This window comes from Ictidomys tridecemlineatus, chromosome 8 (assembly GCF_052094955.1).
Source record: "Ictidomys tridecemlineatus isolate mIctTri1 chromosome 8, mIctTri1.hap1, whole genome shotgun sequence".
NCBI lineage: Eukaryota > Metazoa > Chordata > Mammalia > Rodentia > Sciuridae > Ictidomys > Ictidomys tridecemlineatus.
The window spans coordinates 108,400,044-108,424,322 of record NC_135484.1 but is presented as its reverse complement, the minus strand read 5'-3'; the positions used below and the strand labels follow the sequence as shown (position 1 = coordinate 108,424,322).

Genomic DNA, 24,279 nt, shown 5'->3' with positions numbered 1-24,279 from the left:
TCCTACTGTTAATATCTGGGACTCAGACTGTGGTTTTCAGATTTTAAGTCCTTTGTCTTTCCGCTATCCACAGCTGTCTGGACCCCTTCCCTCAATACCTGGTCCTAGTAGTACAATTCATATAACTGGTTTGTTTTTTTGACCTTGACCCACCACCACCACCAAGACTCTTGTAAAAGGAAAATAAGAGCAGAGCACTGTGGTGCACATCTATGACCCTAGAGACTGGGGAGGCTGAGGCAGGAGGATAGCAAGTTTGAGATCTGCCTGGGCAACTTAGTGAGATCCTGTCTCAAAAAATAAGGGCTGGGGATGTAGCTCAGTGGTAGAGCATATGCTAAGTGTGCACAAGGGCCTGGATTCAACTGCCCAGCACCACTGAAAAGGAAAACAGGGAACAGTTATTGCTGTTTAGAAGAAAAGAACGGGAAATGGCTGTCAGAGTGCCCTTAGCATGTGAGCACCCCCATCAACACGCCACACTCCTGGACTAGACAGTGGTAGGAGGCTCCTGAGAATGTGGGCCCCCTCTTCCAAGTTAGGGTCCCAAGGCTCTGTAGAGTGAAGCAAAGAAGCTTTTCTTCTCCCTGTTGAGCCTTGGAACAGGTCCTTGGAGGATGGTACTTTTGTAGTCTAGCCCCCCACCTCTATCTTCAGGACTGATGTTCCCACTGTTAAAGGGGCTTGTGGACTGTGAGAGTCCAGTCTAAAATCAGGTCCTGCACTGAACTTTGTTCTGAGCATAGGAGATGGTTGGGAGTTGGGTAGTGGGCTTGCATGCTGGGCCAGGAGTCCATTTGTAGTTTGGTGTAATTTGTGTTGGTGACCAGTCTCTGGTTCCATTCTGCCACTAACCCATAGTATTTTAGTGCCTAGTTATGTCTGTCCCCAAAATGTCATTGATTCTTAAAGAAGGATGAAGCAAAGCCCTATCCACTTCCTGGGGTGTTGGCCCAGGGACCCAATCCGAGCCAAGGCCTGAGGGCAGGTAGCACTGGGACTTCTCTGTTCTTTGACCTGTGGCTACTGCAGGACAGCCCCCCACTGCCTCCCATGGGCCAGGTTGTTGTACCCTCTCCCCCCCCCCCCCGCCCAGCTCTCCCCCCAAGCCCATGTCAACAAACAGTCCTGAACCAGCCTAGAAGAGGCAGAAGGCAGGATCTGGTTTATCAGGTATTTCTTTTCTTTTCCCTACCACAAGAAGTCTAAAATTGGCTATTACCTTCCAGTTTCTCACACCCCTTCCAATCCCATCAGTTAACTTGAGCTCAAATTAACCTCATTTTAGTGCTTATTTTAGAGACTCAATTTGATGTCACATACCTGCAATCCCAGCAGCTTGGAGGATTGCAAACTTGAGGCCAGCCTCAAGACCCAGTCTCAAAATTTAAAAGTGGACTGGGGTTGTAGGTAATGTAATGATAAAGCACTCCTAGATTCAATCTCCAGTACCAAAAACCAATATCTTATTAGAACAGGATTTCCTAAATAAACATGGACACGAGCATCACTTGGAATGCTTATTTAGGTGGGCCCATTGCAGTGCTAGGTTGGGACCTAGCAGTCTTCAAGCTGAACAGATATAGTTCTTAAGATGAGACCGGCTAGGACCTACTTCACCTGCCCTAAGGTGGCAGGATTCCGGTGGGTCATGGTTTTGTCTTCAGAAACATGACTTGTCAGACACCAGAGTGTATTGATTTGACAGAGTGGCCCCATTAACCAGAACCACAAGGACTGATGGACAAAACACAAGGCCAGTTCCAATTCAATGATTAGAAAAACCACAGGTGGTGTGAGAGGCATTGCTCGGGTACAGCACTTGCGTCAGTAGGTTAGATCCCAACACTACAAAAGATACTAATAAAGGAGCCATAGAACCAGACAATGAGGTCTCAGGGGTCCTCTTGGCTTCATCAGGGCATCTCCACATACTCACTCACTTTGCTCCAGTAATGGGGATTAAATTCAGGGCTTTGCACATGCTAGGTAAGTGCTCTACCACTGAGCTTCAAACCCCCACTCCAACCCTCCCTTCCCTGGCCCTTTTTATTTGTTGAGACAGGTCTAGCTAAATTGCCCAGGCTGGATTTGAACTTGTAATTTTTCTGCCTCAACCTCCAGAGTGGTTGGGATTATCAGCATGCACCATTACATCCAACATGTCTGGTCCATTGTATTTTGTGATATTGAAAGAAAACTCATTTTTCTTGAAGGATGCATGGCCCATGCCCCCCTGGTTTATGGAAAGGTACTATGTACCAATTCTATATTGGTACCCAGTATCATTCCATAAAATTAGCTGTATACTAATTAGCTGTATACTAATTACTGTATACTAGCTGTATACTAATTCTAGGGGCAAAAACCATAAGGAAACTTCAACATCCACTGAGAGTTTGGCTTCCTCTATTAAGGAGTTTCACTGGAATAGTAACTAACTAATTTTTTGAGTGCTTACTATGTGGCAAACAACCTTAGGTGCTATTATTTTATGATTAACTCTTATTTTTGCAGTAATTGAAAGAGGATGTAATCTCTATGAGGAAATGGGTTATTTAGTGATTTCTAGAAACTGGGAATTGAACCCAGGGCCTCATGTAACCTAGCAAATGCTCTACCATTGAGCTACACCCCAGTCTGCATTTCTAAAAAGCTTAACCATCGTTATTTAAACAAGGAATATTTAGCCTATCTCAAATCAAATGAAAAAGGCTGGGGGTGTAGCTCATTGTTAAGGCATCCCTAAATTCAATCCCCAGTATCAAGAAAAAATAAATAAATTTCTTCTTTATCAGTATCAGTGTGGCCTTTCACCTCTATTTTTGGGGGGTTGGGGTAGGTTACTGGGGATTTAATCCAGGGGTGCTTTACTACTGAGCCACATTCCCAGCCCTTTTTATTTGAGACTGGGTCTCACTAAGTTCATCAAGGAACTTGTTGAATTGCTAAGGCTTATCTCGAACTTGAAGTCTTCCTGCTTCAGTCTCCCAAGTTGCTGGGTTACAGATGAGCGCCAAAGCACCCAGCCTTTCTCCTCTAAATTGTGTGTGTGTGTGTATCTATGTATATTGTTGGGCTAGTTTTAATCAAAGAGCTCCATAAGCCGAGGACACAGTGGCACATACTAGTCTGTAATCCCAGCAACTTGGGAGGCTGAGGCAGGAGAATGGCAAATTTGAGACTAGCTTGGGCAATTTAGGGAGACTCTGTCTCAAAATATAAAATGGGTTGGAGGTGTACCTCAGTGGTAGAGCACCCCCATGTTCAATCCCTAGACTTACAATAGATAAATAATTTAAATTTTTCATTTTAAAAACTCTGGTATAATAAAATTAATAGCAATAGGTCTATTTTTCCTTGAAATTTTACTTCTTATATATTATTATTATTTGGTGCTGGGGATTGAACCCAGGGCCTTGTGCATGAGATGTATGCACTCTACCAACTGAGCTGTATCCCCAGCAAAATTTCACTTCTTATAATCAAATTTTTAAAAATATTTTTATTAGTCATTCATGGATCTTTATTTATTTATTTATATGTGGTGCTGAGGATCGAACCCAGTGCCTCACACATGCTAGGCAAGTGTTCTTCTACTGAGCCACAGCCCCAACCCTTATAATCAAATTTTTGTTTAACAGCTTTAGCTTGTCAATTTATAATCAAATTTAGCTTGTCATTTTAGAGCCAAATAATTATTTTCCTTTTGGCTCTGGGTAAAATACATATCAAATTTATATAAAGAAATTATCGGGGGCTGGGGATGTAGCTCAAGCGGTAGCACGCTCGCCTGGCATTCGTGCGGCCCGGGTTCCATCCTCAGCACCACATGCAAACAAAGATGTTGTGTCTGCCGAAAACTAAAAAGTAAATATTAAAATTCTCTCTCTCTCTAAAAAAAAAAAAAAAATGAAATTATCGGGCTGGGGATGTTGCTCAACCGGTAGCGTGCTTGCCTGGCATATGTGCGGCCCGGGTTTGATCCTCAGCACCACATACAAACAAAGATGTTGTATCTGCCGAAAAAAAAATATTAAAAATTCTCTCTCTCTCTCTCTCTCTCTTTCTGACCTGTAGGTATAGATCAGTAATAGAGGTCTTACCAGCATGTAGGAGACCCTGGATTTGATTCCCAGCACTGCACTCAGCCCCACACACAGCCAACACAGCCAACCCCATTGAATAAGGTGTATATTATGCTGTGATGCTGCCCACAACTGAGGATAATTCTATGTTTCTTTCCTTTGTCTTTTCTTTCTTTTTCCTTTTTTTAAATTTTTGGTACCAGAGATTGAACCCAGGGGTGCTTAACCACTAAGCCACCTCCACGGCCCTTTTTTGATTCTGTGTCTCACTAATTTATTTAGGATCTTGCTAAATTGCTGAGGCTGTCCTTGAACTTGTGATCCTTCTGCTTCAACCTCCTGAGCCACTGAGATTACATCTTTTTATTTATTTATTTTTAGTTGAGCATCTCATTATGTCATCCAGGCTGTTCTTGAATTCCTGGTTCCAAATGATCTTCCAGCTTTAGTCTGAGAAGTAGCTGGGACTACAAGTACACAACATGGTGCCCAATGAGGAGAATTTTTTCAGGATGAGATTTGAAAATAAAGTCAAGAGGTGGTAGAGTGCATTTTCCCCAGAATATTCTGATAAAAGAATGACTCTGGGCTTACTTGAAATTACCCAATACAATATCTTTCTAAGCCTGTTCTCAGAGAGTTCTTTGTAAGGTGAACATGAGCCCAAGGCTTCTTTGTTTGGGCCTGGGCAGGTCCATTTGGGACTGTCTCTGTGCCAGAATTAGAAAGTTAGGAATGCTTACACAGTCTTTGGGGTTCCTCCAATTCTGCAATTCTGACAAGTAAAGATAAGGGAAGGAGGCTTCTTTGTTCTCTCATCCCTAACTCACTTTTTCTGAGGCTGGAACAACCAATGAAGATGGATTTGATTTTTCTCCATTTCTTACAAGGATTTGCTCAGTTGTGGCTCCTGGAATCTACCTATGTCTGAGGTCTTGTCCTTGGGTGAGAAATCTGGGAAACCTTCTGCTCTGGGGAGGAAATGGGGGATGTAGATTAACCAAACCAAACCAAAGGACCAATTTATAAAGTGACAATTAGTATAATAAATAATAAAGGCAACAAGCCCTTACCACTCCTGACCCCAAACTTCTCTTTATAGGCCCCTGTGGAAAGCAGATGGTCCTTAGTGTGCAATTTTTTTGTGTGACACAGGGTTTCACATTATTGTTCAGCTGGCCTTGAACTCCTGAGCTCAAGGGATCCTCCTGTGTCGGCCTGCTGAATAGCTGGAACTAAAGGCAGGTGCCATCACACACACAATTTTTTTTGGGGGGTGGGTGGGTAGTGGGGATTGAACATAGGGCTTCCCAGCATGCTAGGCAAGGCTCTACCATTGAGCTGCACCATATATATATTCCATTGAACCTTTATTTATTTATTTTTTGTAATGCGGTGCTGAGAATTGAACCCAGTGCCTCACACATGCCAGGCAAGCTCTTTACCACTGAGCCACCACCCCAGCCCCCAGATTCCAGACTTTTGAGAAAGGGTAGGGCTAACTTGCCCAGGCTGGCCTTGATCCTCTTGCTTGTAACCTCCAAAGTAGCTGAGTTTACAGGCATTTGATACTGTGCCTGGCTAGCAAGTGGTCTTTATATATATATAATATATATATATACTTTATGACTTTATTTATTTTTCAAATGGTGCTGAGGATGGAACCCAGTGCCTCACCCATTCTAGGCAAGCGCTCTACCACTGAGTTACAGCCCTAGCCCCAGCAAGAAGTCCTTTAGAAGAGTGCTCAGTAGGCCACAAATTGGAAGGACCAGACTCCTCCACTGTAGGAGGCTCTGGGGAAAAAAAGCTGATGCCGTCATCTATGTTAAAGGCACACTCGCTTCCAGGTGAGTGAGGATGATTCTAGGGTAGGGCCTTGCTCTGCCTTTGGACTTTCATGGACAGACCGCATTATCCTAGACTTCAAAAATCTTCCCTGCCCTGGCTTGCTAGTCCCTTCCAGATGGACATTCCTTCCTTAGATATGCTAATTTCTTCCCTCCCAGGGCGCTAGCCAATCCTGTCTTATGGGACTTTTCCGATTTAGGTAGGGGTGGAGAGAGCAATCTCACTGCTCCGCCCTCTCTTGGCACAGCCCCCCGCCCCCGGATTAGGTGGGCAAAGGGTCAAAGAGTGGTCTCATGGTGGAGATTGCACAGAGGGCTCGAAGAGCGAAGAGCGGGATCCAGGATTGCGATGCTGAGCCCTCCCGCGGGCAAGGACAGACCAGGCGTAGAGCCCACCAGGGGCGTGTCCCCATGCTCACCTGCCATTGGCCAGGTGGGGCCGCCGAACACAGCCTAACTATAAATGCGGAGGTGGTGGTTGCCGAGCCAGGCTTGCGAAGGATGGTGGACAGCGTGTACCGAACCCGCTCTCTAGGGGTGGCAGCCGAAGGGATACCGGACCAGTATGCAGACGGGGAGGCGGCGCGCGTGTGGCAGCTCTACATCGGGGACACCCGCAGCCGCACCGCCGAGTACAAGGCGTGGCTGCTCGGGCTGCTACGCCAGCATGGCTGCCAGCGGGTGCTCGACGTGGCTTGCGGCACGGGGTGAGCCCCAACTGGGGCTGGGGAGTGGGGACGAGGGACTGGCTGTGCCCGGACAGGTGGGCTGCCGGACCGACTGGGCACGTTGGGGCTGTCCTCACCTGCCGGACTTGGGCAGGCGCAGGATGGACGCCAGGGCTGCGGCTATATGCTTCCCCCGGCAGAATGGGCACCTCAAGTGCACCAGCATGCCAAGGGGAAGAAGGTGTGTGGGAGACTCAGGGCAAGAGAGGGTGGGCGGAGTAGTGAGGGTGCATGGCACAGAGCAAGAACTGGGCTTTGGGGCCAGGCCAGATCCTTGATGGCCTTGGGCAGCGTTAACAGTTAACATTTGTTCAATATTTGCACGTGCCAAGTGCAGTGCCAGGAGTTTTTGATATACCAGCTTTTCAAACCCTCACAAAACCTCATGAGGTAAGTATGATAATTCTCCAGTTATTACTGGGGAAACTAGGCCCCGTAGAAGGAAAAGTTCCCCAAGTAGTAGAGGGAAGATACAAACCCAGGTGATTTAGGGTCTGGTCTATGCTCCAGACCAGCATGCGACATATACTGCCTGTGGTGAGCCAGTTTCCTATCATCTACCTCATAGGATTGCCAAAAGGATTAATGCACATTTGTGAAGTGCCTAGCTCTGACAAGGTGTTTTAAAATGAAAATTACTACCCAGTGATAAAAAAACAAAAAACAATAAAAAGAAAAACAGATTTATTCCAGATTTGGTAGGACATGCTTGTAATCCCAGGTATTTGAGAGGCTGAGGCAGGAGGATCAAAAATTCAAGGCCAGCCGGGGCAACTTAGCAATACACTGACTCAAAAAATAAAAAGGGCTGGGGATATAGTTCAGTAGTACAGAACCCCTAATTACAATCCACAGTACAGATTTCTGGGGTCATTTTAGGTCAGTGGAGAGGGTCTGGGAGAAGAGGCAGAGAAATAGACTCTGAAGAGTTGAGGGAAGTGTCTTGCGCAGGGACGCCTTGGCATCCTAGACTCTCCTGTTTTTCTCGGCCTCCCATCCCTGGGCCTGCTCAGGGTGGACTCCATCATGCTCGTGGAAGAGGGTTTCAGTGTGACGAGTGTGGACGCCAGTGACAAGATGCTGAAGTATGCACTTAAGGAGCGCTGGAACCGACGGCAGGAGCCTGCATTTGACAAGTGGGGTATGTAAACCTAGCCAGGCCTTCCTGACCCACACTCCCAGGAACACTGGTCTCTCTTCCCTGAGCTCCTTTACATGAGGTGGTTTGGGTATTTTGTTTTCCTCAGGAGATAACAATGTTACTGTCATTTTCCTAAAGATAGGCTTAAGTATCAAGATGAGCTACTGGGGTCAAGAGCTAGTTTGTTTCTGGTGCTGGGGTTGAACCCAGGGCCTTGGGCATGTTATGCATGAGTTCTACAAAGAGCTGTATTTGCAGTACTCCCTACCCTTTTTGAGATGGAGTCTGTTGCCCAGTCTGGTCTTCCTTGACTCCAGCCTCCTGAGTAGATGATTCTACAGGTGTGCATCACCACACCTAGCTCTGAAAGGCTAGTTTTAACTACTTATAGCATCTTGTCCCTCTTCCCAAATAAAAATACATAAGCAGAGAGCCCCTGTCCCCCAAAATGGCTCTCTCCTCTCTTCTTACTCTTCATGTTCCTCTAACTGGATGGGGACTCTGTGTTTTGAAGAAGAAAGTGATGGAGAATTGCACTTGGCGGAGGTGGACAGTGCAGGTACCATGATGCCCCTCTAATTCCTTCCTCTTCTTGGCCCCCAGTCATTGAAGAAGCCAACTGGATGACTCTGGATAAAGATGTGCCCAGACCAGCAGGAGGTGGCTTCGATGCAGTCATCTGTCTTGGAAACAGTTTTGCCCATTTGCCAGACTGCAAAGGTGAGAGGTGTGATCTTGGGCATGTCACTTGCCTCGAGCTTTACCCCTTTCCACAGACTCCTGGGTGCCTGCTCCCCTGACAAAGATGACTTTGCCTTTTGGCCCCTCTGCCTTGGCATGGCATCTGGGAGGGGAGAAATAGGAGGGAGAATGGTGCTAGGGGCTCTGTCCAGATGGAGCCTCTCTGCCCTTGCTGGAGTCCAGGTGACCAGAGTGAGCATCGGCAAGCACTGAAGAACATTGCAAGCATGGTGCGGTCAGGGGGCCTGCTAGTCATTGATCATCGCAACTATGACCACATCCTGAGCACAGGTTGTGCACCCCCAGGGAAGAACATCTACTACAAGGTGTGGTCCACCAGGGAAGGGCAGGCCCCAAATGGAAGGTGTGAGCTGGGGTCCTCTGGTTCATAGTGGGTTAATGTAGCTTACGCCACTGCCTATAGAGTGACTCGACCAAGGACATCACAACATCAGTGCTAACAGTGAATAACAAAGCCCACATGGTGACCCTGGACTACACAGTGCAGGTGACGGACGCTGGCCGGGATGGTTCTCCTAGCTTCAGGTACTGCTTGGCCTGGCAGGGGTGAGGTAGTAGTGGGGAAAGCTTGAGGCCGCTGGTCCTCATGGTCGATGGGGGGGCCTGTTGCAGTAAATTCCGGCTCTCCTACTACCCACACTGTCTGGCGTCCTTCACGGAGTTGCTCCAAGCAGCCTTTGGGGGCAAGTGCCAACACAGCATACTGGGTGACTTCAAGCCTTACAAGCCGGGCCAGACCTACATTCCCTGCTACTTCATCCACGTGCTCAAGAAGACAGAATGAAGGTGGTCTTGCCTCCCATGATCCCCTGCCTAGGTACTCCAGCTCTGGGAAGGTAGGGATCCATGGCCCCATACCAAGCCCAACCCTAGTACAGAGACACTGCAGTTGAGGTTCATGGATGTGGGTTCAGGCAAAAAAAAAAAAGAATAAACAATACAATTTGTGCCTTTTAATTCCCTAAGCCTTGTGTTTATGTCTAAAGGAACAGGCCCCCAGAGCGCCTGTGCTCACTTCCCTAGGCTCACTCCTCCCACAACCTTGCTCTTCCCCACTCCAACTTTTCACAACACCAGAAGAGGTCAGCATGTACTTTATTTTCTGCCATAAATGACTTCAGGGCCAATCCCCAGATAGATAGTCCCTGGCCCTCCTCAGCAGGTGGGCCCATCTTAAAGCTGGCCTGGAAGGAGGGGCAAGGAGGAGACATTGGGGTAAGGCCACATTGCACCCAGGGTGTCTCCTGGAGGGAGGCAGCCTTCAGGGGGGTCAGCATAGCCTGAAGAGGAACCCTTTCGTCTCAGGTCTCTCTGAGAGGCCATCTAGGTACCTTTTGCCAGTATAGGCAGTCCCAGGCTGCAGGCAGCTCCTAGCAGGCAGCAAACTTGTGCTGGATGTGCTTGTAGCGGAGCAGCTCCTGCTCACTGACTGAGGGTTGCAGGCGGGTGGCAGCCTGTAGCAGGTCATCCATGGTAAGCAACAGTGCTGAGCTCGCCAATTCCAGCCCTAAGAGGTGACAAAGGGAAGTAAGGCAGCTTCCCATTGCAGAACAGAGGCTGTGTTCTATACCTCAGCAGAGAGCCCTGTGGAAGGTACCTTCCTGCTCAGAGTCCCCCAGATGTCCCTTCTCTAAAATCCCAGAATGACTTGTCTCTGCTAGCATTCTGGTTGACCCCCCAGGTTGTTATGTGGCTCACCTTTCTCCAGGTTGTGAACCTTGCGTTTGAGTGCAGTTGTCATGGCATCAGAGCAAAGAGAATAGAGGTCTGCCCCTGTCAGTTGGGGAGGGCAGCAATCCAGCACATTCATCAGGCTCACGGAGGGCTCTAGCTTGAACCTGTGTGGGTACACCAGAAACATTATAAATGGTGCCAATTCCTTCCTTGAAAGCCACTGCTGACCAGCTTATCTTGCACATTACATGCATCCCCTAACTGCCCAAACCCTTTGGGAGTCTTTCTCAAATAGTATGTACTTGCGTGTGATGGCACTTAGGACACGAAGCTGGGAGGCCCGATCCTCATTTGCCCCCACAAACACCAGCTTGTCAAATCTTTAGGGAGACAGGTGGGTAAAAGTATCAGGGAGGTCAGCCAGGAGGGATAAAGGAAGTACAGAATTGGATGGAAGGACAATTCCAATAGGCCTGGTGAAGGTCAGAGCAAGGGTGCCCACCTGCCAGGCCGTAGAAGGGCAGGGTCCAAGAGGTCTGGTCGGTTGGTGGCACCAATCACAAACACATCCTGAGTGCTATGAAGTCCATCCAGCTCAGCCAGTAGCTGAGACACCACCCTGTAGAGGAGGAAGCAAAGGCAGAGAGTCCTTGGTCCAGATCAGACTCTGCCCCTGCCTGTCACGCTGCTTCTTACAGTCTGCCTCAACAGGGCCCTCTGCTCAGCTCTGTCCTGAATACCCTTCCATGTAAGCCCCCATTCTCTTCAATGTTCCACACCCAACTCCATGACTCCTTTTAGCTTCCATTATAGTATCTCAGAACTGAAAGGGCAGGCCAGACATGGTGGCACATGCCTGTAATTCCAGCAACTTGGGAGGCTGAGGCAGGAGGATCACAAGTTCGAGACCAGTCTCATTAATTCAGCAAGACTGTCTCAAAATAAAAAGGCTTAGCAATATAGTTCAGTAAGACACCCCTGGGTTAAATCCTGGGTACAAACAAACAGCCAAAACAAACAAACAAACAAACAAAAAACCTCAAAGGGTAGGAACTTCTGTCTTGGGGCTCTGAAGACCGCTACAACCTGTCTCACATCCCTCCTACTTTGGGCCTCCACCTGTCCATCACTCCTCCAGAGTCTCCACTTCGCCCCCGGCTGGGGGCCAAGGAATCCAGTTCATCAAAGAAAATGATACATGGAGCAGCAGCCCTGGCCCTGGAAAAGACTGAGAGAGGAGCTCACAGAAAGGGGAGTGGACCTCAAGAGGACTTGATCAGGGAAGATGGGGAGGGATCTAGGGTCTGATAATTCAGCTCTGGCACTGAAGATACTAGGTCCACCTGGGCAGGAACCCAACTTGTGGAAAGGAAGACTAGGAATGACCAGGATTAGCCTAAGGAGGGGAGTGGCACAGGAGCCATTAGGGTTTAGGAAGGACCAGAAGCTCTACCTCTCATCTGGCTCACCTTCTCGTACATTTTCCTCACTTTGGCCCACGTACATGTTGATGAGTTCTGGCCCCTTCACACTGAACCAGAGGATGTGAGAAGGTGAAACAGGTCCCATAGTTTGACCTCTCAGGTATCCCCTTCTGCTCCCCAACCCACCGCAGCACCTCACCCAACTGCCATCCCTTCCAGGCCCCTTGCCCACCTGAGGAAGGTAAGGCTGCATTCAGTGGCTACTGCCTTGGCAAGGAGGGTCTTGCCTGTGCCAGGGGGCCCGTGGAGCAGGAGGCCCGAGCGTCTTAGGCCCAGGCTCAGGAGCTCAGGGTGCTCTAGAGGGAGCTGGATGGTCTCCAGAATCTCCTTTTTCACCTCCTGTAGCCCGCCCACATCATGCCAGGACACTGAGGGAATCTAAGACACAGAAAGCAGGCTGTTGGGGATGTCCAAGTGGAGGAAGCACCTTCCCCACCTCTGAGGAGCTGGAGCCTCCACCTTGGGTGCTCCAACGGCCTGGGAATGAGCTGTCTGAAGTTGCTCCAGTGCCTGCCCAAAGTCCTCAGCCAGAAGGGGGAAGCCAGCAGCACACAGCTCCCCCTCATCCTCCTCGCTCCAGCTGCCTGCCACACTGCAAAGAGACACACAAGAGGCCTCTGGAGGGCTGCACTTAAGGCTTCATCCCTGTCAGTTCCCATGTCCTTCTTCTCTCACTATCTCCTCCCCTTAAATTTCCTATTCCTGTCTTCTCCCTCCTGTGCTCCACTCCCCTTACCCTGAATTCTTGATCCTGGTGCAGGCTGCTCGGCTGCTGTGAGTCAGAAGGGCATATAGATCTCCTACCACAAAGCCCTAAGGAATCACGGGAAAGGACACATGAGCAGGGCAAGTAGGCAGGAACCTTTGCGGGGCTGGTCCCCCAGCTGGAGCCAAGGCCTTGGGGTTCATACACTAATGCACAGGGCATCGGGGCTGAGTTCCTGTGACAAAGGTCTTATAACCTCCCCCATGTAATCTATGTTGATACTCACTGCACACCGCCGTGCTAGCTGGGCCAGGTTCACCTCTTGGCCCAGGGGCAGGTGGGTGGTGAGGGCCTGCAGGATGCTGAGCCGTTGCCCTTCTGAGAGCACAGGCACTTCTAGCTCATGAGGAAATGCTGTCTGCACATCAGCAGGCAGGTCCTGGGCCCGGCTTGTGGTGGCCACAACCATCAGGGGAGGGCAACTGCAGACGGGAGTGGGCACTGAGGGTGACAAAGTGCCTGGCAGTTCCTGGGCACTGCCTTGTCCTAAGACTGGTGCAGAAGTCCAGGGGAAGTGGGGTGGGTGCTGGAATGGGGTATGAAGATGAGTATCACCCAAGTGTTCCTGGATGGGGATCTACAGAAACAGCCTGAGAGGACTTGTGCTTCTCCCTCACAAGGGTAGCTCACAGAGGGGAGAGGCTGTATTTTCGCTTCAGCCTAGTGTCCCCCTCCAATACGAAACCACACTCTTCCCCCTGAACACTCCAAAGACCCTTAGCTTAGGGTAGCCAAATGGGCAGATTGCTGGAAGCCACAGGAGGGTGAGAAAAGACTGAAAGGCTAAAGAGAATTAAGAGGACAGGGGCCTCAGCTCTATAGCAGATCCTGCTCTGCATAAATACCTGCTTAGGGGGTCCTCATTGAGGAGGAGGTGACGCAGTGTGGCCACCACACGGGCATCCTCACCCAGCCCATCACGGTCCCGGCCCAGAAGATCCACAGCTGTGAGCATTAGCACTACAGGCCGGCAGCGGCGTGCCCGGGAGAAGGTGGCCTGAAGTTTTGCCTCCACAGCCCCACTGCTGTCTGCACAGAGGCTGGAGCAGGGCACCTAGGAAAGGGGTGTCAATGGTCTATGAGCAAGGGCAGGCATGACTGAGATAGGGAGGTGGGGAAAGGAGAAACTAGAGGACGCAGGTCATCTTTACTTGGGAGGGCAGGGATGGGCAAAGGAGGGTTCAAATTCTACTATTTCTCCCCTCTCTCCCAACCCTTTGTACTGAACATTAAACCCAAGGAGCTCTACCACTGAGCTACATTCCCAGCCCTCTTTATTTGGAGACAGGGTTGCTGAGGCTGGCTTCAAGAACTTGTGATCCTCCTACCTCAGCCTCCCTAGATGTGACACCCAATCCGACATGGCAGACGTTTCTTTGTATGGCTATACTAGGTTAAAGTCTTGCATTTTCTCCCTTTTAGGGAGTTAGAGGTTGACCCCATGATCTCAGGCATACTGGAGTAGCACCCTACCACTTTACTACATCCCTAGTCCAAGGTTTACTTTTTAACCCAACCTATTCTGTGGACTGTCCATCATAATCTTGAAAACACTTCCTACTTTTTTTTAAATATATATATTTTTTAGTTGTAGATGGACACAATACCTTTATTTAATTAATTTATTTTTACGTGGTGCTGAAGATCAAATCCAGTATCTCACATGTGCTAGGCAAGCACTCTACCACTGAGCTTCAACTCCAGCTCAAACACTGCTTTCTTGAAAGGACTCTCAGGAGATGAATATTGTGGGAATATGCTGTGGCCACTAGGCAAAGTTGTTAGAGCCAATGGTCAACAGAGGAAGACAAGAGGAAGAGGGAGACAGACTCTGGTCTGGGGAGAGGAAGCAGTTAGGGTTCACCTTCAGAAAGTGGAGCCCAAGGCGACTACAGGCAGCTGCAACTGCTGTGGTCTTCCCACTGCCTGGTGGGCCGCGTAGAAGGACACAGCCAGTTCCTGTCAGTAGGGATCCCCTACAACCAGAGAAGACATTTGTTTCCTCCATTCTGTTCAAATGTTAGAAGCCCCAGTAACACAGGGACCCTTGGATCTCAAAAGCAGATATGCTATTTGTCTCTCCTTAGGTCCCTGCCTCCAGCTCTATCTCTATGATGAGGCCATATATCCCACACCATCTCTGGTGTTCTGGAAGGGGCATGGAACTTATTCAGCAGCCAAAGACTAACTCTCTTTGGTAGGCTGTGCCTTCAATAGAGTCTGGCTTATCATATATGGTCTGAACTGAACTGAGAGGCACCAAGAAGGGATCTGGGTCTATACTCAAGACACTTGTATTAGGAGCTGTGTCCCTCAGGGCCAGAGTGGTAAAGGCCAGGATGACCACTGAGTTCCCCAAGAAGGGAGCCTCAGAGACGACTGCCCCTGCTGGAGACTCTTCCTGCACAGACGACCTTGGAAGATGGAGATTATTTTAGCAAAGAACACAGAAAGGACAGGGCTGGTGGCCTGCAATTGGTGTGAAGGCTTCCACTCTGGGGAGAGCATTAGGAATCATCTGTCTTGGGCTGGGGTTGTAGCTCAGTGGTTGAGCGCTTGCCTTGCATACGGGAGGCACTGGGTTCGATTCTCAGCACCACATAAAAAAATAAATAAAACAAAGCTAGGAAGTTCAATTGATATTTCTGACTTAAAAAAAAAAAAAAGAAAGAAAGAAAGAAATCATCTGTGGCTGCTGCCCCTGCAGGGATGTTCTAAGCACGTTTTTCTCATACCCTGTGGCTGTGGCCTCACTCACCCTGGCTGAAGGCGCGGCTTCAGAGCAGTACAAAGCTCAGTCACCAAGGGCTCCAGACCTGGAGGAGACAAGCTATTCCAGAGAGTGGATTCTCCTGAAGGAAGCATTGGGACAGGGCTCAAGGTAGAACCTACCTGTGAAAGGCAGGAGGAAGTGTTAGGTTCTAAACATTCATTCTACCCCTATACCAGGTCTACTCCCACCCCTAGGCCTCACCATGTATAAGGAGGTATGGGTGGTGTCAGCCAAGTAAGCCCTGACTGGTTCATCTGGAGCATCCCCAAATGTTTTCTTCACTTTAAAAAACATTTCCCGCCACCTGAAGGAAAGAGCCCAATAAACCGCAGACCTGGAGCCCATGTACTCCCTTTCCCAAGGACAGACAGCTTTCTCAAACATAGAGGACAGACTCAAGAGCAATATAAATAAGTGCCCTGAGATGAGGCAGGGAGTATGGGAGTAGGGGGAAAGGAAAGCAGATGGTCTTTCTTATTTCCTGGACTGGATCATACTTTTTTTTTTTTTTTTTGGTACTAGAGACTGAACCCAGGGGTGCTTTACCACTAAGCCACATCCCCAGTCCTTTTGTTATATTTTAATTAGAGATAGGATCTTGCTAAGTTGCTTAGGGCCTTGCTAAGTTGCTGAGGCTGGCTTTGCCTCCTGTCTCAGCCTCCTGAGACAATGGGATTATAGGTGTGCACCACTGCACCTGGCTAACCTGGCTTCTTCAAGGTCCAATCAGGGTGCAAATTCCTTTGGTCTGTTGGATACAACAGACGCCAAGCTTGGAAGCAAAGGGGGTGGGTGGGAATGCCTCATGGTACAAGGGAGTAGCATAGCAAGTTCATGTACTAGACCATATGGTCTATTAGACCATAGGGAAAACTATATGCTGGGGATGAAACCCAGGCCTTTCAGCGTGCTAGGGAAGAATTCTACCACTAAGCATCCCCAGTCCAGAAAACTGTATCTTACTGTAACTAGTTAAATAAGTGACAGGGGCTTCTAAAGTGTAGAACCTCAATTAAGGCAAACACCTTGAGTTGGAACGCATATTGGAAATACTGCCTAGGAAAGTGAGGAAGGAAGGCACTGGTGTGTGTGTGGGGTTAGGGTACCACCTTCCTTGGTTGTAAAGTAGTTAGACCACCTTGAGGAGAATGACCAGACTCTGGAATCTATTTGGGTTGTGTTCCACCCAGAATGCTGGATGGGTGGTAATGAAACTGGCTCCCATGTGACCTGGTTCTGGGAAGTGCAACACAAGAGAAGCTGAAGAGGTGCCACTAACAGTGGAATCCCTTGCCAGGCAGGCAACTCAGGGCTCTCTGAGGGGTTCCCTTAACAAGCCTAGTGTGGCTTGTTAATACTAATTTCTATCTGTCCTTAGGCCACCTTCCAAAACCCTGCTTGACTGGGTGCCTGCTCAGGGGGAAGACAAAAGTCCAGGAACAGAAATGGCTCACTGGTCTATCACAGAAAGTTCTAGTGCTTGTTTTCTTTTGAAAGTACAAAAGGTGGGAATTCTGTAGTTTTCCTATAGCTTATAAGCATTTGCTAGATTTAAGAGGAGAGACACAGTTAGAAAGTGACCAATAAATGCCAGTCAGCATTTCCTCCCAGGATTTAATCTGGGAAACCTCAAAGTGGTACCATGGAGCCTAAATGAAGTTACACAGGGCATTACCAGGCCCTTCATCTGGGCACCACCATCCTGAAACTGGGTGCACGGAACACCGGACAGAATGAAGCATAGATATTGACCAAGGATGAACCAGGCACTCCAGACAAGGTGTTGCTTTTGACAGAGGACAGGCTGGCTGGGCCAGAGACCTTATGCCTGATGGCTCTCAGAGTTGGGTTAGTGTACCTATCAGTTGTGTTCTCCTCCTAGCACTAGAGGAAATCAGTCCAATCAATAAAGGGACTACCTGGGATACAGAGCTAGACAACTTTCTCCCTTCACATAAGGCAGAAGCACTCTTATTTGTTGCTGGGAATTGAACCTAGGGCCTTGTACATACTACACATGTACTACTGCACTGAGTTACACCACCACTGCTTCTCAATTTTTTTTTTTGAAAAATTTTAATTTTATTTATTTGTATGTGGGGCTGAGAATTGAACCCAGCACCTTACACATGCTAGGCAAGCGCTCTACCACTGAGCCACAGTCCCAAGCCCCCTTCTCAAATTTTTTTTTGACATTTTTTAAAAATTTATTTTTTATTTATTTTTTTACCTTCTCAATTTTTTTACCTCCCCATTTTTACATGGGACTTCAGTGGTCAGAAGCAACAGAACAGAAAAGCTGGATACTTGACTTGGGCTCTTGGCTAAACTACGTTCTACCTCTAATTCTCTGAGGGTGGGCCTCTCCAGCAGCAATCCCTCTGTCCCGTTTTCTGAGATAAGATTGTGAAGCAGCATGTGCACACTCGATGGGTTAGGGCAAAAATCAAAGTCTGTGTATCCTTATGTTGAAATATGAGCAACATGGCCTGAGTCCTGGCCCAAACAACACTGTTGAGAAGGAAAGGAAGGAATCCCATCTTGGTCAAGTCATTAGCAGCCGCGTAGCCCCCCACCCTCCCCAGTCCTGGGAACTGAACTCAGGGCCTTGCCCATGCCAGGCAAGTGCTCTACCAGTCCTAGGCTGTGGTTCTTAACTTTTTTTCAGTCATACACCTGTTTGGGAACCCAAAGAATTTTTTCCTCTACAAAAAAAATGTACCCAACAACAAAATATTCTTAGGCACAAATTATTACATATAATTGTGGGGGGAGAGGATTATAGAATTGCACCTAGGTTGCAAATCCCAGTTATAAAATAGGAGGAAGCTGCATACCTGGGCAGCTTCTCTGGACTTCCTTCCAGGATCTCGACTTGCCCGAACGTTGGCACACACAGAACATCCCCTTCCTGTACCACCCTGAAACACAGTCGTGGCCTTGGTTAGCTATCAGTGGAGTTATAAGCATGTGCTTGCCACATCTCCCCATGCTCACTCCCAACATACAGACTACTTCTTAGGGATCTACTGCTCACCAGAGATTACCAAATTTACCAGAGAACAAACAGACCTAGACCAAGCTGGGGAAATGGAGGTGAGACTAGAAAGAGGGAGCAGAGATAATGAGAGAGCAGGCTACTGGCTCTTCTGGAGTGCTCTTTGATCAAACAGGTTTCTTAGTTTACAATGTCCAAATTCACCTTATGATTCAGATTTCTATTGTCTGCCTTACACAATGAGAATACAATATGCCTAAAAATGGCTTCTTTCAACCAGAGGGGTTACTTGGATAGGTAGAAGAGACAAGTGATGAGGGTGAGATGCTATTTTCCTTAAAAGGGGTAGGCAGCTAACCTGGGTGTCTGAAAGTGCTGGTAAAGAGCATGGTCATAACTTCCATTAGTACTGTAGTGGGGAGAGGACACAATTTCGACGTGTAACTCTCTGGCAAATGGAGGCCTAGGCAGCAATGAGCAGCTTCCTTTGTCTTCGGGGGTGATGGAGCCTTCCAAGTATCTCTGTTAGAGAAATAATCACCACTTTATAACTTTCTCCCAAAGAGTCAGGTCCTGTCCTACTTCTTAGCAACCACAGACTTGTCAGAGGTGGGGCCTGAGGAAGCAGAACTAAACACCTCTGTCTGCTTTCTTTACATTTTTCTTTTTTTTACTCAAGCATAGATTTGGGTATACTATTTTTTGTATTTATTTTTAGATCTGGGTTTAATATTTTTTTGTGGTGCTGGGGATTGAACCCACAGCCTTGTGCATATAAATCAAGCACTCTACCAACTGAGCTATATCCCCCAGCCCCCTGAATACCTCTGTCTTCCCTAGAAGATAGAAGCCTTTCCCTCTAATAAACACCAGGAAGCTCTTTTCCTGACTCTGCATCCAAAAAATTCCACAGTAAAGAAAATCTTTCTGGCCCACATCCAGTAAAGTGGCAAAGACAATTATTCCCACAAGTCCTTTGAATGACATTAGGCAACCAATGGGATTGATATTAAGTGGACTATGGGAAAAAGACATGATCTTAATAAAGTTGAAAGAATTGGTTCAGCTGAATGAGCTCCACTGTGAATACTCTAGTAGATTTTCCCCATTGAGAAGGAATCCACATCTCCCATTTATGTATATCTTCTTGTCCTGCCATCTCATAGTTTTTGTTTTTACAACATTAGGATTGAATCCAGGGCTTCGTACATGCTGGGCAAATGCTCTACACTGAGGCACATACCCTCAGCCCATCCCATAGTATTAATTAGCCACTCTAGCACTGTCCAACAGAACTTTCTGCAATGATGGAAATATTTGATATCTACATGAGGTGACTGAGCATTTGAAGTATATTATATTTTTCTTTTTTTTAATATTCATTTTTGGATACAATACCTTTATTTTATTTATTTTATTTTTTTAAATATTTATTTTTTTAGGTGTAGATGGACACAACACAATACCTTTATTTTTATGTGGTGCTGAGGATCGAACCCAGGACCTCACACGTGCGAGGCGAGTACTCTACCGCCGAGCCACAACCCCAGCCCAAAACTATATTTTTCTAAGTACAACTGTCGTCTTCTTTTTATTTATTTATTTATTGTTTTTTTAGTTGTTGATGGACCTTTATTTTATTTATTTGTATGTGGTGCTGAGAATCAAACCCAGTGCCTTATGCATGCTAGACAAGCGCGTTACCACTGAGTCACAATCCCAGTCCCTTCTTTTTATTTTTAAATTAATTTTTAAATTAGGTTTAGGTTGACACTATATTTTATATTTATGTGGTGCTGAGGATCAAACCCAGTGCCTCATGCGTACTAGGCAAGCACTCTACCACTGAGCCACACTCTAGCCCCTACAACTGTCTTCTTGAAGTGAAGGCAGAAACCACAAACATCAAAATCTTCTTTTCGATATATTTAATGAAATATTAAAGTTGACCGGGTTGGGAGCAGTGGAACATGATTGTAATCCCAGTGATTTGGGAGGCTGAGGAAGGAGGATTGCAAGTTTAAGGCCAGCTTCAGCAATTTAGTGAATCTAAGCAACTTAGTGAGACACTCAAAATAAAATAAAAAGGTCTGGGGATGTAGCTGAGTGGTAAAGTGGCTCTGAGTTCAATCTCTAGTACCAAATTAAATTAATTAGTTATGTTAAACACTAGGCACCGGAGATTAAAAAAAAAAAAAAAGAGTCCTTTCCTTCAAGGAATTTACAACAATAATATAATTAGAGATTAGACAGATTATGTAATCACCAAGGCAAAAGATAAATGCCTAAAAAAAAAAAAAGGTACGAAATGCTACTGGAGAAATAATGTGGTAGCGAGATTATGAAAGTCTATGAAGAGGTGGCATTGTTAGGGAGGGCTAAAAGATGTAGGAAAGGATGGCAGGATTTTAACAAAAGGAGCTAAAAAAGGAAAGAATTTGAAGACAAGGATAAGCATAAGGGCTGGGGTTATGACTCAGTGGCAGAGCACTTGCCCTGCACATGTAAGGCACCCGGTTCCATCCTCAGCACCACAAAAAAATACATAAACGAAATAAAGATTTTGTGTCCATCTATAACTAAAAAATAAAGATTAAAAAAAGAATAAACATAATCAGAAGCACTGAAACACTATCCAGTACAACACTGAATACATTGCAGCAATCCAATTAAACAGCTGATTAGACTGCGCAGATTAATATACACACCTGTCAATTGATCGTGAACTTCATTTTTCACTCGAACAACTGAAAACCCTTTCCATGCACAACTACGCTATGATATTTTGACTGAAGAGAATGGATAAACAAGGCTAAGAGACATTAACAGTTCAAGGTGGTAAAGGGCGGGGAAAATAAATACAACTCTAATCTTCAATTCAGTTAAGAAAGAAAAAAAGGATAAGGAAACACTCCTCACCTGAATCTTGAGCTCTCCCACGTCCATGGGGTCACAGCCGAGATTAAAAGCCAGAGTGGCAGGCACGAGGGCCATTCGGTCAGCGAGCGGCTCTGCCAGCTGCCCGGAGCTGGGTCCCAGTCTCTCAGACAGGTCCCAGCGAGGCTGCAGGACCTGCACTGTGGCTAAGTGCGGCCGAGAAGTGTTCGATAATTCTCCGGCCCGGGTTACCCACACCCACTCGCCCTGGAAGAGGCTGAGACCACGGAGACAGCTCCGGCTCACCCCCAGTGCATCTCCAGTCCCTCCCAGAACTCCTCGGAGTTGCCGGACTGTGCCGGAAACAGCGAAGGAGGATACCACCGGCGGGGGCGGGGGCCGGCTATAATCCCCAGTCCCTGGGCACAGTCTGTTCCGCCCGCGGAGCTCAGTTACAGCCAGCCGCGTCCCCGGGCCCAGCAGTCCTTGCAACGCCGGCCGCGTCTCCAACACCCGGGGCCCCGGCACCGGCAGGGTCTCTCCACGCCTCACTAGCAGAGGACCGACTCGTGGTCCGAGCCCAGGCCCCGGTGAGGTGCCAAGCAGCGCCCAGCCCAGGGCCGGGGGCCGTCGCACGGGCCGCGCCCGCACCTGTGCCCCGGGGCCGAGTGCTAGGAGCCGCAACAGTGCGCGGCTAACCAGCAGCTGCGGGGGCCCAGGACCTTGCTCCTCAGTCTCAGCACCTGGCCGTTCCAGGGCAGCCACTAACAGAGCCGGCCCTGCTGGACTCTCTCCTGCAGGCCGAAGGGCCAGAACCAGGCCCAGCCCCGCCGCAGGCCATGGGCCCCCAGGCGGCAGCAGTACTACCAAAGGGGATGTCTCGGTCGGGAAGGGTTCCAGGACGCGCAAGACAGCCAGCACCATGGTGTTTAGAGATCTACCAGGAGAACCAAGTAGTACGGCTTCCGGAGCCTGCGAACCGGAAGACTAGGCGACGTAAGTGCTGCTTCCGCTTCGGTTAAAGGCGGTGTGAGGAAAATGGGAGGGGCGTCAGGTGCCCGGAGCAAGCTCTGAGAGGTTGCTCTGTGCCTCAGAAGATCCAGACCATCCCTCGATGGCAGTAACCAGAACTGTGCGCATGCGCCCTGTGAACCAGTGTTTACCAGGATTTGCCTTTGCCTTGGAGGGGAGTAACCTCCTCTCAACTATTATGCCCCTTAGCATATTCTACATAGTTTACTGACTGATCAGTGAGCGGCCTGGGACTGACTAGTGCTGGGAGTTGTAGATGGAATGTTTCAAAAGAGACCACTCCTCTGTAGGAATTCTTACACTTTGCTCTATGCAGCTGTAGGCATTGAAGTTTGAGGGTTGTAGAGAATATTGTTGGAGGGAGTGGTAAGATTATAAAACTGTCTCAGACATGCTTATAGGTACGTAGTGACTGCTGGCTGAATTACTATATGTGATTCATGTAGCCCTGGAGTGCTTGGTGCCGCCACACCTGTTCCAACACATCCTACACAAAACCCACATTCCAGCACTTCTTGTCCTGTTCATTGTCCTGTCTTTCTATTTCCACCAAACTTGAAGACAAAGCAGCTTCCTTCTTCCTTCAAACCTAGTTGCTCCCCCGCACTAATTCTTGGAGACCCTTTGCTATTTCTATTCTGGAGGAGGGCAGACAGGAGAACTGGGTGAAGGGAGGGGTTTGAGGCTTCTGTCACGACTACTGAGTCAAGAGCCTGCTTTCTACTTGTGCTGTTAGAGTCCATCCTTATCCTCATTCGTACAATGGTAGGCCACATTTCCAATATATTATCATTTATAATCAATGGATTAGATGGTGGCGGTCTCTTTTCTCTGAACAGTTGTGATCTCTTTTAGCTAGTGCCCAGCTTTCTCCTTGAGACTACATCTTGAGGTAGTCTATTTTGAGTAGCATATATTTCTGAAAACCTAAAAGTCAAATACTTGAAATTGCCCATTCCTACTTTTTTGTTGTTGTTTTTCAGGATTGAACTAGGGCACTTTGCCACTGAGCTACATCCCCAGCCCTTTTTATTTTTTTATTTTGAGACAGGGTCCTGCTAAATTACCCAAGCTGACCTTGAACTTGTGATCCTCCTGCTTTAGCCTCCAGAGTCACTGGGATTACAGGCATGTGCCACCATGCCCACAATTCCTACATTTCTTTTAAATATTTATTTTTTAGTTGTAGTTGGACACAATATCTTTATTTTATTTTTATGTGGTGCTGAGGATCGAACCCAGGGCCTCCCACATGCTAGGTGAGTGTTGCACCGCTGAGCCACAATCCCAGCCCCCACAATTCCTACATTTTATTTATCTATTTTTTTATTTTTTATTAATATTTATTTTTTAGTTTTTTAGGTGGACACAATATCTTAATTTTATTTTTATGTGGTGTTGAGAATCGAACTCAGGGCCTCTCATGCTAGGCAAGCGTGCTAACACTTGAGCCACATCCCCAGCCCTAATTCCTATATTTTAAAAACAGCACACAAGAAGGTGCTAGGAATCTGGATTCACATAGATAAACGTTCCCATTTGGTAGTCCTAGTCCTACTATCTGTGGCTCTGTCCCCTGCCTCCCAGAGGGATCAAAGACTGGGTAATGGATTGCGCCTGTAGAAGATATGTCTGTTTTGTACAGTAGAATGTAAGCTCTAGGCCTCAGGACTATAGTGTTCCTTGAGGCCTTGGGCATGGACAGATACATCTGGTATCTTGTCTATATCAGCACTTATGCAGACACAAATGCCCATCCATTAATAAACATATTCTCACCCAGGCTTTTCCCCAACAAATGACTGATATGAAATGGAAACTTTGTGTTGCCTTGAAATCATTACTTATTAAAGTCAAATACTATTTCTGTAAGCTAGCTAGGATCCTACATTTGTTGTCTTCACTTCTTTAACTTTTGTTCACACTTCAACCTATTATAAACTTCTTTCTATGACTCTAAAACTTCCTTGGCAAAGATCACCAGTAACCTCCTAACTGCAGGATCAAGTTGTTGCTGTTCAATTTTTATCTTACTCAGTCTTCCTCTGACCAATACTCTTTTACTTCCCTTGCCATTATGACACCAGTTTTCTTTTTTTTTTTTTT

The 24,279-nt window shown here is 47.5% G+C and overlaps 2 protein-coding genes across 8 annotated transcripts; one reads left to right on the top strand and one right to left on the bottom strand.

The window, feature by feature from the left end:
* Positions 1-6,211: 6,211 nt before the first annotated feature.
* Gnmt (glycine N-methyltransferase) lies at positions 6,212-9,526 on the top strand. The gene is made up of 6 exons (XM_005318674.5): positions 6,212-6,645; positions 7,680-7,807; positions 8,411-8,527; positions 8,732-8,874; positions 8,973-9,094; positions 9,182-9,526. Exons 1-6 carry the CDS (start codon positions 6,233-6,235, stop codon positions 9,351-9,353), a joined length of 1,095 nt encoding a protein of 364 aa, XP_005318731.3. The 5' UTR covers positions 6,212-6,232; the 3' UTR covers positions 9,354-9,526.
* On the bottom strand, positions 7,334-22,226 carry Pex6 (peroxisomal biogenesis factor 6). 7 transcript variants are annotated; one of them, XR_013425162.1, is made up of 19 exons: positions 21,184-22,217; positions 18,623-18,786; positions 18,104-18,187; positions 15,468-15,570; positions 15,252-15,385; positions 14,358-14,469; positions 13,339-13,547; positions 12,720-12,915; positions 12,464-12,540; positions 12,187-12,319; positions 11,900-12,105; positions 11,713-11,774; positions 11,363-11,471; positions 10,746-10,862; positions 10,546-10,623; positions 10,268-10,407; positions 9,901-10,076; positions 8,279-9,753; positions 7,334-7,789 (listed from the first exon to the last, which is right to left on the bottom strand). XR_013425162.1 is itself a non-coding variant. In XM_005318673.5 (18 exons), the coding sequence occupies exons 1-17, from the start codon at positions 22,063-22,065 to the stop codon at positions 9,940-9,942; spliced, it is 2,943 nt and encodes a 980-aa protein (XP_005318730.2). In that variant the 5' UTR covers positions 22,066-22,216; the 3' UTR covers positions 7,334-7,789; positions 9,901-9,939. The 7 variants fall into 7 exon arrangements, 1 of the variants encoding a protein (XP_005318730.2); XR_013425163.1 differs by having other exon boundaries at positions 8,279-8,651; XR_013425161.1 differs by having other exon boundaries at positions 8,279-10,076; positions 21,184-22,216.
* Positions 22,227-24,279: the final 2,053 nt, after the last annotated feature.